At 43.7% G+C, this 13663-nt stretch overlaps 1 protein-coding gene across 6 annotated transcripts in view; it reads right to left on the bottom strand.

Moving 5' to 3' along the window:
• The window catches only part of Prtg (protogenin), a 109507-nt gene that overhangs the window by 54425 nt on the left and 41419 nt on the right, over nucleotides 1-13663 (bottom strand). For 5 of the 6 annotated variants that reach the window (XM_039081517.2, NM_001037651.2, XM_039081518.2 and 2 more), the window contains 7 exons: nucleotides 12067-12204; nucleotides 11651-11809; nucleotides 10285-10444; nucleotides 9140-9387; nucleotides 5878-6042; nucleotides 3888-4193; nucleotides 2007-2195 (listed from right to left, as the gene is read on the bottom strand). In XM_039081517.2, coding sequence (XP_038937445.1) covers nucleotides 2007-2195; nucleotides 3888-4193; nucleotides 5878-6042; nucleotides 9140-9387; nucleotides 10285-10444; nucleotides 11651-11809; nucleotides 12067-12204 — 1365 coding nt within the window. Of the gene's footprint in view, nucleotides 1-1481; nucleotides 2196-3887; nucleotides 4194-5877; nucleotides 6043-9139; nucleotides 9388-10284; nucleotides 10445-11650; nucleotides 11810-12066; nucleotides 12205-13663 lie in introns of all 6 variants that reach the window. The other variant, XR_010053966.1, reaches the window with a different exon arrangement.

Here is a 13663-nt window from a genome sequence, read left to right as displayed (position 1 = left end):
CAGTGATGAGCTCATCATACAAAGGGAGAGCACACTGAGGAAACCATACAGGGACATGAACATGAAAGGCTTGGGGCTCTAGAGGCTGGGTTAGCGTCATCGTAGCCAGTAGATCAAGAAAGCCCGACATGGACCATATGTCACTCCTCATCATTTATAAGCTTCGTGACAGAGACCGACAGTAAATTTATTTAACTGAATGCAGATTAAATTAAAAACGGAATAATAAGATTACAAGCAAAACACCATCTGGAAAACTATGGCAAGGGACCATGGGATGGATTTCTGTGGTCCTGCATCCGGGGACAGGTTCACAGCATGTCCTACTTACCCACTAGCCTCTCCTCTCACAGTGCCTCCAAGGGCTAACATCTAAAAGGAAAAGCCACAGGGCTTCAGAAACCCCTACTGTGAGTATAAGATACCACAACAGTCCAGTGGGTCTCTTGATCTCCCAATGTGTCTGTCTGTGACTCTGTCTCAGTGTTTCTATCTTTCCCCCAACTCCCATTACCAAGCTGGGTAGCAAACCTAGGGTTTTCTTCCATGCTACTCAAGCCCTCCACGACTGAGCCATATCCCCAGCCCAATTTCATAACTTGGTAAATGCAATTACATCATGGAATTCTTTCCCCACATAAAGAAAAGAAAATAAAGACAAGCCAGTGTAGAAAACACAGATGAAGCCAAACACAGGCCAATGTCTTATCTCCAGTGTGTCTGAGATCATGAAGTAATAGTCACGGGTGGGATGGAGACCATGACATTATTACACATCATTTATGTAAATTGTTTTTTTCTTTCTTTTTTTTTTTTTTCCCCGGAGCTGGGGACCGAACCCAGGGCCTTGCGCTTGCTAGGCAAGCGCTCTACCACTGAGCTAAATCCCCAACCCCGTAAATTGTTTTATACCAACATAGCAACCAGGTGATTTCTAAGTTAAACATTCTTACTATTAATCACCATTTTGCAAAGTCTTGACTGCACAGTCGTATTCTTTATGTGTGTGAACAGATGTGTGTAAGTGTGAGTGTAGGTGTCGAGCGTCAGCACACATGTGGAGGTGAGAAGATAACTTTTAGAAGTCAGTTCCCTTCTTCCACCCTGACTTTGGGGATTGGGTTCCAGTCATCAGGCTTGCACACCATGTGCTTCTGCCCACTAAGCAATCTTGCCAGCCCTCTACAATCCTAGTCTACATCCACTGGATGCCTATAATATCAAATCAAGAGCTCCCTGTATCGAAGTGATGGCCAACAAGACAAACAGACTCTCAGAGCCAGAGGAAAGGGGGAAAGACGACACTTTCAAACTTAAAAAGAACTGTAAGTGACACAGAGAGATCTACTCTTTGTAGTGCCCAGTCAACTCTCTTACATCCAATAAGTTTCTCCCAGTCCGCCACAGCAGGAAGATAAAGGATCGGTCTGATACAGACACAGTCACCCAAGCCACTGAGCATGTAGAGCAGGTCAACTCACCCAAGCCACTGAGCGTATACAGCAGGTCAACTCACCCAAGCCATTGAGTGTATACAGCAGGTCAACTCACCCAAGCCATTGAGCGTATACAGCAGGTCAACTCACCCAAGCCACTGAGCGTATATAGCAGGTCAACTCACCCAAGCCATTGAGTGTATACAGCAGGTCAACTCACCCAAGCCACTGAGCATATACAGCAGGTCAACTCACCCAAGTCACTGAGCATATACAGCAGGTCAACTCACCCAAGCCATTGAGTGTATACAGCAGGTCAACTCACCCAAGCCACTGAGCATATACAGCAGGTCAACTCACCCAAGCCATTGAGTGTATACAGCAGGTCAACTCACCCAAGCCACTGAGCGTATACAGCAGGTCAACTCACCCAAGCCACTGAGCGTATACAGCAGGTCAACTCACCCAAGCCACTGAGCGTATACAGCAGGTCAACTCACCCAAGCCACTGAGCGTATACAGCAGGTCAACTCACCCAAGTCACTGAGCGTATACAGCAGGTCAACTCACCCAAGCCACTGAGCGTATACAGCAGGTCACCGGTGTCCAGGAAGATCGGTCCATGTTCCTGCTGCCCTTCTTCTTTATAAAACAGCTTGTAGCCCCGAATGGCAGCCGGGTCCTCGGTGTCTTGAAGCCACCTTACAGAGATGGTAGTACAATTCAGTGGCTCCAAATGCAGTTCAGGAGACTTAGGGGCTGGAAGAATTCACCAGACAGCACTGTGTCAGTAACCCACAGTCCACAGGACATAGGAGAACACACACACCTCTCAGCTTCAAGCCAAAGTTACAAAGTCCAACCATTACACTTTGACCCAATGTTCACAGTTTCAGTGACAAGCCAGCAGGATGGCTCAGTGGGTCAAGGGGGTTGCTGCCAAATCTGATGAACTGAGTTCAAACTCCAGGTCCAACAAAGTGAAAAGAGAGACCAATTCCCTAAGTTCTCTGTTTTCCACGAATGTGCATGCACACGCGCACACACCCAGGCACACGCACAAGTATTACTTTTACAAATTTCACAATGATGTTAAGCTTAGGAATAGGATTTAAAATATAATACCTAGGGCTAGAGTCATGGCTCAGTGGTTAAGAGCACTGACTGCGGGGATTTAGCTCAGTGGTAGAGCACTTACCTAGGAAGCGCAAGGCCCTGGGTTCGGTCCCCAGCTCCGAAAAAAAGAACCCAAAAAAAAAAAGCACTGACTGCTCTTCCAGAGGACCTGAGTTCAATTCCCAGCAACCACATGGTGGCTCACAACCATCTGTAAAATATACTACCTAAAAGATTAAGTCTTGCAAATCACAAGACATCTATATTTGTGTGTGTAATAAAAAAAAAGTCAATTTCATAGTCTAATTTTTACTGTAGAATATTTCTTGTCAAATGATCATAAACCAGTCATGTTGGATTCCATGAGTAATCTCCTACGTTTGAACCTGTCTCTTGAACTATTGATTTAAAAACACACAACACTACTCAGTAGGTCTCAGTTCCTGTGCTCCCTCTGTGTTCCGTCGGCCTGGGACTGATCCAGCCATGAAGGTTCTGCTAAGCAAACCGTGTGATCAGCAGACCCACAGACCCACAAATAGATTTGGAAAAAGGGGAATATCAAACAGAAAGGTTTAATCGTTTACTATGTCTATTTATGAGCCCAGGGCCTCTCACATGGCTAGGAGAGAACCCTACTCACCACATTATAGTCCCATTCCTCATTTCACGCTTTTCTTTTTTCTTTTTCTTTTTTTTTTTTTTTTTTTTTGGATGGGTTCTTGGATCCCACACTGGCTTTAAGCTCCATAACCACAGCCATTGATGAACTTCCCACTCTCCTGCCTCTGCTTCTCTCTAGTGCTGGAATTATGGGACAGCAGGCATGAGCCACTAGATCTGGTTTAAGCTGTTTCAGGTGCTGAACGCAGGGCTTTGTGCATGTTAGGAAAACACTCTACCAACCGTATGTCAATCCCAACGAAAGGTTTAGGAGATTTTCAGTGAAGTTGATAATCTATGTATTACTTACAGACATGACACTAAAATTTAAAATATGGGCTGGAGAGAGGACTCAGAAGTTAAGAGACTGGGCTGCCTGCCCTTCCAGAGGACAAGAGTTCAAATCCTGGCACCCATATATCAACTCATAACAATCAATTATCTAGTCCCAAGGCTCTGACATCTTCTTTTGGCCTCTGAGGGCACTGCACACCAAGTGGTACACACATGTGCATGCGGGCAAAACACCCACACACTAAGACAGAAAAGAAGAATCTTAACGTGTATACTTATATTGACATAGATATAGAGTCCATGTAAGTAAGAGTGAAACATTCTAATCAAAAGTAAAAACATTCTTTCTCTTCCTAAACAGGCCTTGGGAGGTGTTACCTTTCACGCTCGTGGCTTTGGGCGTCCTGTGTGACGTCCACACCGATGACTCTCCCAGCCCCACTCGGGTAGCAGCAGTAATCCGGACCAGATAGACACTGTCTGGCTCCAGGCCTTCCAGAAGGTACTCGTGCACAGTCCCCGGGAGTTCTACAACTTGGATGGAATTCTCAGTGCTCAGGCGGAAGGACAGCCGGTACAGCACCACTTGGCCCCGTCGGTACTTGGCCGGGATGGGCAGCCAGGAGATGAGAATGTCGGTGGGACTTCGACTCGTCAAGCTAATTTCGGGAGGCCTTAGGGGCACTAGTGAAATGAGAGAATACATTGTTCACAAAGATTTATAATCGTTATTTATGGAGTCCTTTTAATGACAACACATAACATGGTCACACTGGAGATGCTTCTGGCTGGAGCAGGGGTTCTCGGTGACGCCAACCTCCGGTCAGAAAGGAACCGCAAGAAGGGTGCAGCCAGAGTATGGCGGTCGGTTGGCTGTGTGTTTGCTCATCATATAAGACAACAATCACAAATAAGACTACCAAAATCTCTCTGAAGCAAAGGAGGGTGTGTCGCAGAAGATCAAGGAAGCCCAGAATCCATGATTGCAACTGAGAAGTTTTTGGTGTATAAAAAGTCTCATCTTAGAAATGAATGTGAATTTTACTTATTATTTTTAAATTACTATATTTATTTATGTGTGTATATGTATGAACCTGACCATGCTGATGTTGTATGGCAGCCTCCTCTGAATTAAACCAGGGCAGGAAAAGTGTCAGGTCTGGGAAGCCCAAGCTTGGGAGAGTCTCCCTGGCCCCTTTGTAAATGGAGTAATCAAGTGCAGGGAAGGAGACGCTGAGCAGAGGGGGCGTCTTGCTAGAAAATCTCTTATTATTATTTTAAAACCATCTACGAGTACCAGTGATGGCCTGTACGTAAGTTTGTATGTGTGTGCAGTACCCTTGGAAGTCAGTGGAGGACATCAGACACCCTGGAACAGAAGTTAGAGCCAATTTTCAGTCCCTGTGTGTGTGTGTGTGTGTGTGTGTGTGTGTGTGTGTGTGTGTGTGTGTGTGTATGTCTGTGTGTCTGTGTGTCTGTGTGTGTGTGTGCGCGCGCGTATCCAGATCCTCTTCAAAGGCAACAAGTATTCTTAACTGCTGGGCCACCTTTCCATCTCCCCTAAGACCCATGTTCTATCCATTATACTGGCAACCTAATTAGAACACACAAAGGGTTTAGGGGTTTTGGGTTTTTGCTTTGTTTGTTTTTGTTTGTGGCTCTGGAGGCCGACCTGGACCTCTCCCATGCTAGGCAAGCACTCTATCACTGAGATAGGTCCCAGTCCAATACAAGAATTTATTCTTAAATTTTATACTATAGATTATAAATAAAAGGAGCTCTAAAAACCAGAAGGATGGCTCATCAGTGCAGCCTGTTGGCTGGAGTGTAATCCCTGAGACATACACAGAGGGAGGGGCAAAACCAATTCCCATCAACTATTCTCTGGCCTAACTACAGATACCACAGCGAATGCATCTACACATACATACATACATACATACATACATACATACATACATACATGCATGCATGTTAAGTGCTCTTTATCAGGGCTGGAGAGATGTCTCAGCATAAGGACATATACTAATCTCGTATGTAACCTAAGTTTGATTTCCAGCACCCACCGTGAGTGGCTCACACTTCTAACTCCAGCTCCAGAAAATCTAGTGCCTGTGCTCCCTGGATACTGTGGACACACACACACACACACACACACACACACACACACACACACACACAGGACAGAATTTTTTAAAGGATCCTTTATCCATATCGTGTTATGACAAAAACCAAGGCTGAGACTTGAGAGAGCAGCAGGCCTGAGGTTTAACACAACTGTTGTCATTTAAACAGACAGACTCAGTCACTGAACGTTGCCAAATCTACAAATGGTCACATTTGATAGCCCACAACTGTGTTTTCTTACCGTCTTCTAGCGTGTTCTGTGTCACATGATCCGACATCTGGCTGGCTCCCATGGGCATGTACGCCACGATGTAGAAAGTATAGTTGCTGTCTGGTTCCAAGTCATCGATGATATAATGAGTTGTGTCATTTCCAAGGACCACCTGATATTCCTCGTTATTTAGACCTACACCAAAGAATTCATGTTTTAAAATGACAAATATTCAGACAGGTTGTAATGGCAAGTGGATCTATGTGAGTACGAAGCCAGCCTGGTCTACAAAGGGAGTCCAGGACAGCCAAGGCTACACAGAGAAACTCTTATCTCTAAAACAACAAAAACCAACAACAACAATAATAATAAAAAGACCAATATTCAAAATTAACTTAGCCAGGCCATTTCCCCTCACGATTATCTCTGTTGTCTTCTATAACACGGTATACAAAACCCTTCAGTGCACAGAACACTCCTTATTGCTTAAAAGTAACCAGGGTTTTTTTTGTCAAAAAAAAAATTACTGGTTGGAACACTTCCTGAAAGGTCATTTACCACTGAGTCAGAACAGGATGGGGCTGTAGGAATAGAGAGAGGAAAGGCCTACACAACATTATACTGTAATGCATAGAACAAACGTCCCAGCTTAAACTCCGGCTTCCTGTGGAACGCAGAGACACAGCGGGGCGTGCACAGAGTCTGCTCTTTACAAAGACAAACTAAATGAAAAGTTAGGCTGCAAAGCTTCTCATCCTGCCCTTAGAGAACATACTACACGGGACAACACGGGCCTTTTTTTTTTTTAAAATACTAAAAGCAAAATGGAAGAATGGACTCAGAATGTTTTGTCCCATGGTGAATGTTCAGTTACTTAAAGAGGGAGACAAATTCTCAGGGATTCTTAATAAACTATGCAAAGCAAGGTACAGAAGAGGATTTGTCTGTGTGGGCTTAATTCCTGTGGTGCAGACCTGGAGAAAGGAGCCAAGGCACTGCCGGCCACTGTGCGCACAGTCACAGACGGTGCTTGTCAACTCTATCAAACCGCTCTCGGCAGCAGCCCCTTCTCCCTGCACTGGATTTATAAACAAAACAGAAGGCACATTCCAGCACAGAGTTTTCCCACATTTCTGAATTAACTTCATAGCATTTTAATTAGACAAGATTAGAGGCGTTTCACAACACACTGGCTAATGGCTCGTTAATTAGGAACTGCATAGTACAATTTCTGACCTACTAAACAAAGTCCTTGAGTTCAAATTAAAAAGCCTTGTTCTGCCCCTGAATAGAACACTGAGTGGCGTGCAGGGGCTCTAACGAAACCGGCACAATAGTGAACAAGCGTGGGCCCCGCCAAGCCAGCCTTCCTTTCACCTTCCTAAGTCAGCAGAGAGAATGAACACACTCCAGCATGCTCTTAACAGAACATTCTTCTTGCAGCCAGGACCCTTGATTTACATTCAAAATATCCCTTTTCAAAACACTGCTTCAAAGTGTAAAAACCCAGCATCAGCCAAGAGCCAAACCTCTGTCTCAGCCGTACCCGGCGTTAGCCTCACACCGTTCTTTGAATTGCCCTCTAGTCATAATGTAAGATGCATAAAACCAGACTGTTTCTGTATTAGCATTCATAAACCCGACTCAGTGGAGAAATCACTAGGATTTGTGAATAGTTTTTCTGTTTCCTACAACAGTTTTGCCTGAAAGTAAGATTGAAAAGGATTTTTTCCCCTAATCCCCAGACTGGAACCAGCAGTTTGAACCAGTAATACCTACATGTGTTACGACATGCGTGCCTGGCACCAAAGAGAGTGGTGGATCCCTTAGAACTAGAGTTATAGGCAGTGGTTACCCACTGGTGTGGATTCTGAGAACAGAACCCAGATCCTCAGCAGAACCAGAGCAAGTGTCGTGAGCGCTGAGCTGTCTCTCCAGCTCCAGGTATTTAATTTGATGCAGTAAAAGAGGTATCACAAAATGTCTTGTTCGACATTTTTTCATAATATTTTTTCTCTTTTGGTGGCACTGAGGATTGAGTCCAGGGTGTTATCCATCCCGTTCAAGATGTCTACCACTAAGCTACGTCCCACCCTACTGCGTTTACGTTTCTTTCAAAATGAAAATTTTCAACATATATAGAATTTTAAATTGTAGAGAATTTAGCTGGGTGGTGGGGCACACCTTTAATCCCAGCATTCAGGAACAAGGCAAGTGGATATCTGAGTTTGAAGCCAGGCTGGTCTACAAAGTAAGTTCCTGGACAGCCAAGGTTTCACAGAGAAAACCCTGCTTAAACAAACAAACAAACAAACAAACCAATACCAAAAAGAAAATGTAGACTCTCATATGCTTACATCCCCCTAAAATATACCACAGTAGCTGGACATGGTAATCCATGTCCTTGATCCCAGTACTCAGGAGGAAAGTGAATCTCTGTGAGTTCAAGACCAGCTGGTCTACACAGTGAATTCCAGGCCAGCTAGGGCTACAAAGTGAGACCCTGTCTCAAAACAACTATCATCCTCCTTAAGAACATCTTCTGGGATCAGCTGCGTTTGTCTGACTGTTGACACTGTGCCCAAGGAGAGGATGGGGAAGGTCATGTACCTTTGCCCGAGTATCTGTGTCCAGCCACAGCCCGCAGGGAGTGCAACCAACTTGGCTGTAATTGCACATGGCCTCAAGGTCTCAGGAAGGAGCTAGAGTATAGAGTTTGGAGGAGACTTGGGCAAGGAGAGAGGGAGCGCCATCTATTTGGCTACAGAAAAAGCATTATCTGTGGGATAAAGACTCTCTGTGTGACACTTGGGCGGCTATTTGTGCTCCTGTCAGTAACTCCTCACTCACGTTCTCTACGCAAGCCCTGTAATGTCAGTGTGGAACAGAACTTTGATTTGTCACTGGACCTTAAAAAGAGAAAGGAGTTAATGTTGTACAGATCCCCAGGGTGAAAATTCTCTTCACAATTATGTAAGCTTTTACTCATTCTGAAAACAAATATTTCCCTTATTTTGGTTTGGTTGAGCTAGGGACTCATATAGCCCAGGTTGGCCTCAAATTTGCTATGTAGTTGAGGATGGCCTTGAACTCCTGATTAGCCTGCCTCTCGTTCCCAAGTGTTAGTATCACGGGTATGAGCCATCCCATCAAGTCTCTGTAGTTCTGGGGATCACACCCAGGGCCTCATGCATGCCAGGCAAGCACTTTACCAATTAAGCCATGTCTCTAACCCCTGAAAACAAAGCCATGACAGCAAACAGCCCTTGCTAGGGGTTTGCAAGCTGCTTACCTTCAGCCTTCATGTAGTGTACAGAGTAGGCAATGACCTTGTCTGAATTGTACAGTGGTCGCTCCCATGCTAGAAGGATAGCAGAGCTCGACATGGTTTCGGCATGAACGTTGTAAGGAGCGCTGGGTCTATCTTCCGACATCACCACAGTCAGTCTGGCTCGAGACAGAACAGATCCTTGGCTGTTTTCAGCCATGCACTGATAGATAGCATCATCTTCTGGGATAATCTGGTTAATGACCAATTTGCTGAGGAAAGAAAGGAGTATTTATATCCGTAAAATAATCCTAGGAATGACATCCAAAAGCTATTGTTAAATGCACCTTTCTCTTTACACAAAAACATGCTGAGAACAACCAGCTCTAATCAAAAACAATCTACACTAATTACTTAAAATTACTCTGATTTTTAAGGTAGCCAAATTCTCTTTGCTTCAATCGCTTTTTTAAAAATGGCTTTCAGTGAGAGTATTATTTATGAACTCTATTCTACAGTCTGGACTTAACTCATAGTACACACATGAAGTTCAGATCAACAAAAATTTTAAAGTTTTGTTCAACTAAATAAGAACATTACAGGAATAAAATATATATATTTAAGATATATATATATATCTTAAAGACATGTTTTCATCATGTTGTCTTGACTGGTCTGGAACTTGCTATGTAGACCAAGCTAGCCTCAAACTCACAGCTCTATCTGTCTTTGCTTCCTGAGTGCTGGGACTAAAGTCACATGCCACAGTGACCATCCAAGTTTCATTCTTAAGGTTATTAAGTTTGAGCTCTGGAGGAATTGCTAGGAAGTAAATTATTTCATTCTTTTTTTTTTTTTTTCATTTGATGGGAGAAGTAACTGAAACACCAGAGTCCAAGTTTGCTGTGGTCACCTAGCCAATGGCCTACCTGGGTAGAACTGCTCTCTGGGGGACTGTTTGGCATAAGGTCCATTATAGCATATCACTTTGGATCTGTGTATAAAATACCAAAGGATCAACAGCATACTAATGATGTAAACCTTAATTTCTTGCATTTAGTGTTAACTGTCAAGATTATGTGGCAATTTGATGTTACTGTAACCATTTCATGTAAAAATTATTAGAGACACTGTTTTATTTATAACAGTGTCAAAGTAGCATAGCTTACCTGTTGTACATTTTAATCCTGCCATTTGAATGTATCCTTCTCCCATTTTTCAACCAGGACATTTTGGGTGAGGGAATTCCTTCTGCTTGACACACAAACCGTGCAGTGCCAGCTCGTGGCCTTGTTAAACTTTCAGGCCATTCCACAAATGAAGGAGGAGCTAATTTAAAGGGGAAAAATACAATATATATTCTGTGGCTTCGATAGGAATGACAAGAACAAGTGAAGAAAGACTACAAAAATGAGATAAGTCCCAGGTACAAAGATGTCTGACAGACTGACTCTCCTACAACAAGCTAGGTGATGGCAGCTTTCATTGTCCACTTGGCACAACCTAAAATCACTTGGGAACTAAGTCTCAGTGAGGGGCTGTCTACATTGTGTTGGCCTGTGGGGGCCTGGCTTTCTGGTATGGGAAGACACAGTCCACTACAGGTGGCACCATTCCCTAGGCAGGAAATCCTGACCTGTATTGAGTGGAGAAATCAAGCTGAGCACAAGCAAGCAATTGAGCATGCATGCATTCATTCACTCTCCTCCTGATTGTGGATGGGATGTGAATAGCTTTTTGAAGTTACTTTGACTTCTCTGCAATGATACCTGTAATCTGAAAGTAACTATAAACTACAATTAACCCTTTCTCCCCTAAAGTGTCTTGGGGGGGGGATAAGGTATTTTATCACAGCAATGGAAACAAAACAAGGAGAGTGCTTCCTTCTTACGTTCAGCATCTACTTTCCCTCACTGAGACCACCTGTGAACACACTGTCAATACTCATACCGGACGCCATCTTAACTAAACCCAATGGGAGGACACCGACGGATACTGTCACTGAGAGTTAACTTTCACACTGTTAAATGTGTGTAGATGTGGATGGATGACAAAGGAGGCTTAAATAAGAAGCATGGAACAGTGCACACAAACATGGTGACTTCCGCATGATTCTAGAGCTGTATTTTAACACAGGAATTTTTTTTTCCTTTACAACTCACTGTTAAGTTTTACAGTACTTATTATTAGCCTCCCTATCACTGCTGCCAACTGCAGTGAACAGCAAGCTATATGGGGCTGGAGGATGCCTCAGTAGTTAAGCACACTTGGTGCTCTTACAGAGAACGCTAGTTCAATTCCCAATACCCACACTGGGCAGCTTACAACCTCCTGTAACTCCAGCTCCAGGGGATAGCTTCTTTAGGCACCATACTGACATGCATATACCTATATATATATATACATACATACATACATACATACATACACACACACATAATTCAAAACAAAAACCTTACAAAAGAAAACCATGGAAGAAATTAAAATGGCAAACATGAAAACACAAACTTCTCTGATTACAGAAAGAATGCATACCTAATACAGTTAACGTTGCCATAGCAACTGTGAAGTTGCGAGTGCCTGGGGTGGTGGCCCGACAAACATACACTCCAGCATGCTGAAGCTTGACATCTGATATGATGAGATTGCCATTTCCGAGTACCCGAGTATTGAAGACATCAATGGACTTGTGATCTATTTCAAAGAGAACATGGAAGTTGAAACAAGGTGCTTCATCAGAAATTATACCAAAAGATCGCTATCTGAGAAATCAATCAATCATTAGAAGTAGCAATGTCTCTGGGGCTTCCTTATGTCGCAAAACTAAAATAAAGTCGTTCAGCTGCAACTGTGTGTCTTATCTATAAAATACACATTTTACCAGTTTCATTAAAAGGAATAAAGGTCAAGAGGAGACCCCCTGACTCCCACCACCTGTGAGAACGACTTACCAAGACGGCTCCAGGAAATGATGGGCTTGGGATATCCTGTAGCCATACACTCTAGCACAACTGTCTGATGTAGAGACGCGGTTACATTCTGTGGACTGGCTATAATGGTGGGCATGTAGAAGGATCTGGTCTCATTAGCTTGGGGCAGGAAAAGGCAGAATGCATAAATAAATCATAAGAAGTGTATTAAAGCACCAATTCTCATTTACTTTTGCATTTATTCTTTCCTTTGTAGAGATGGGATCTCATGTAGCCTAGGTTAGCCTCCAATTCCCTATGCACTAAAGGATGATCTTCTACTTCTGGTCTCTACTCCGAGAGTGCTGGGGTTACAGTGGTGTCACCCCACCCAGCTTGTCTTTCCTGTTCATTTCCTCTGCCTCTCAGTCCTTTCCTTCTTTCCCTCCCTCTCCTTCCTCCCGCCCTCCCTTTCTTCTGTCTTCCTGTATGTATGTTTATGTATATGTACGTATACAAGGCCAGAGGAGGATGTCAGAAACCCTGCTTTGCCATTCTGTACTTTATTCCTGTGAGACTGGGTCCCTCACTGAACCTGGGGCTAGGCTCATAGCCAGCCTTCCTATCTCTAGTGCCATAGCACTGGGGTTACGGGCACACTGATTTTACGTGGTACTGAGACAGGTACTCAGGGTCTCACATTTGTGTCCTTACAACGCCTTCTGCCCAGCCCTCGCCTTTCATTATTTGTTTATTTATTTGTTTTGATTTGCAAGACAGGGTTTCTCTATGTAGCCTTGGCTGTCCTAAAACTTGCTCTATAGACCAGGCAGGCCTTGAACTCTTGAGATCCACCTGCCTCTGCCTCCTGAGTGCTGGGATTAAATCCTGAACCACCACCACCCAGCTCTTCCTTCCTTCCTTCCTTCCTTCCTTCCTTCCTTCCTTCCTTCCTTCCTCCTTCCTTCCTTCCTTATTATTGTATGCATGTGAGAACACTGTAGCTGTCTTCAGACACACCAGAAGAGGGCATCAGATCTCATTACAGATGGCTGTGAGCCACAATGTGGTTGCTGGGATTTGAACCCAGGACCTCTGGAAGAGCATTCAGTGCTCTTAACCGCTGAGCCATCTCTCCAGCCTCTTTCCTTCTTTTTTTGAAATAAGAACTGTTTTGTTTTGTTTTTTTTTAAAGTTTATTGAGGTCTAACTCATATCATATACAATTCACCCACAGGATGTATTTAAAGCAATGGTTTTTAGAATTTTCAGTTATGTAACTATTACAATCAATTCTAGAATATTTTTTTATTATCCCTGCTGTTGTACAGTAATTTCCTCAGAGACTGAAACATTCCATCGTTCAGGGAAGCTCATTACCAACAAAAGGAGAGAACTCAAAAATAGCTTAGGAAGTCCCTGAAATTGATCAGATTCACTCTACCCCTCCTACTCCAAAAGTATAAACAGTAAGGACTGCTGAGGCTCACTCTCAGAGAAGCCAACCTACAAGAGACTCTTAGATAAGCACAGTCACCTGGAAAAAAACAGGGATCGGTGAGCTCCCCAGGAGAGACATGACCAATGAGTCACTTAGAAAAGTCACTATCCAACCTCTCAAGCTGCCTGCAGGCTGTGC

The sequence above is a fragment of the Rattus norvegicus genome, chromosome 8 (genome assembly GCF_036323735.1).
Source record: "Rattus norvegicus strain BN/NHsdMcwi chromosome 8, GRCr8, whole genome shotgun sequence".
Lineage (NCBI taxonomy): Eukaryota > Metazoa > Chordata > Mammalia > Rodentia > Muridae > Rattus > Rattus norvegicus.
The sequence above is the reverse complement of the archived record's forward strand: the minus strand, read 5'-3'. Positions and strand labels throughout refer to the sequence as shown.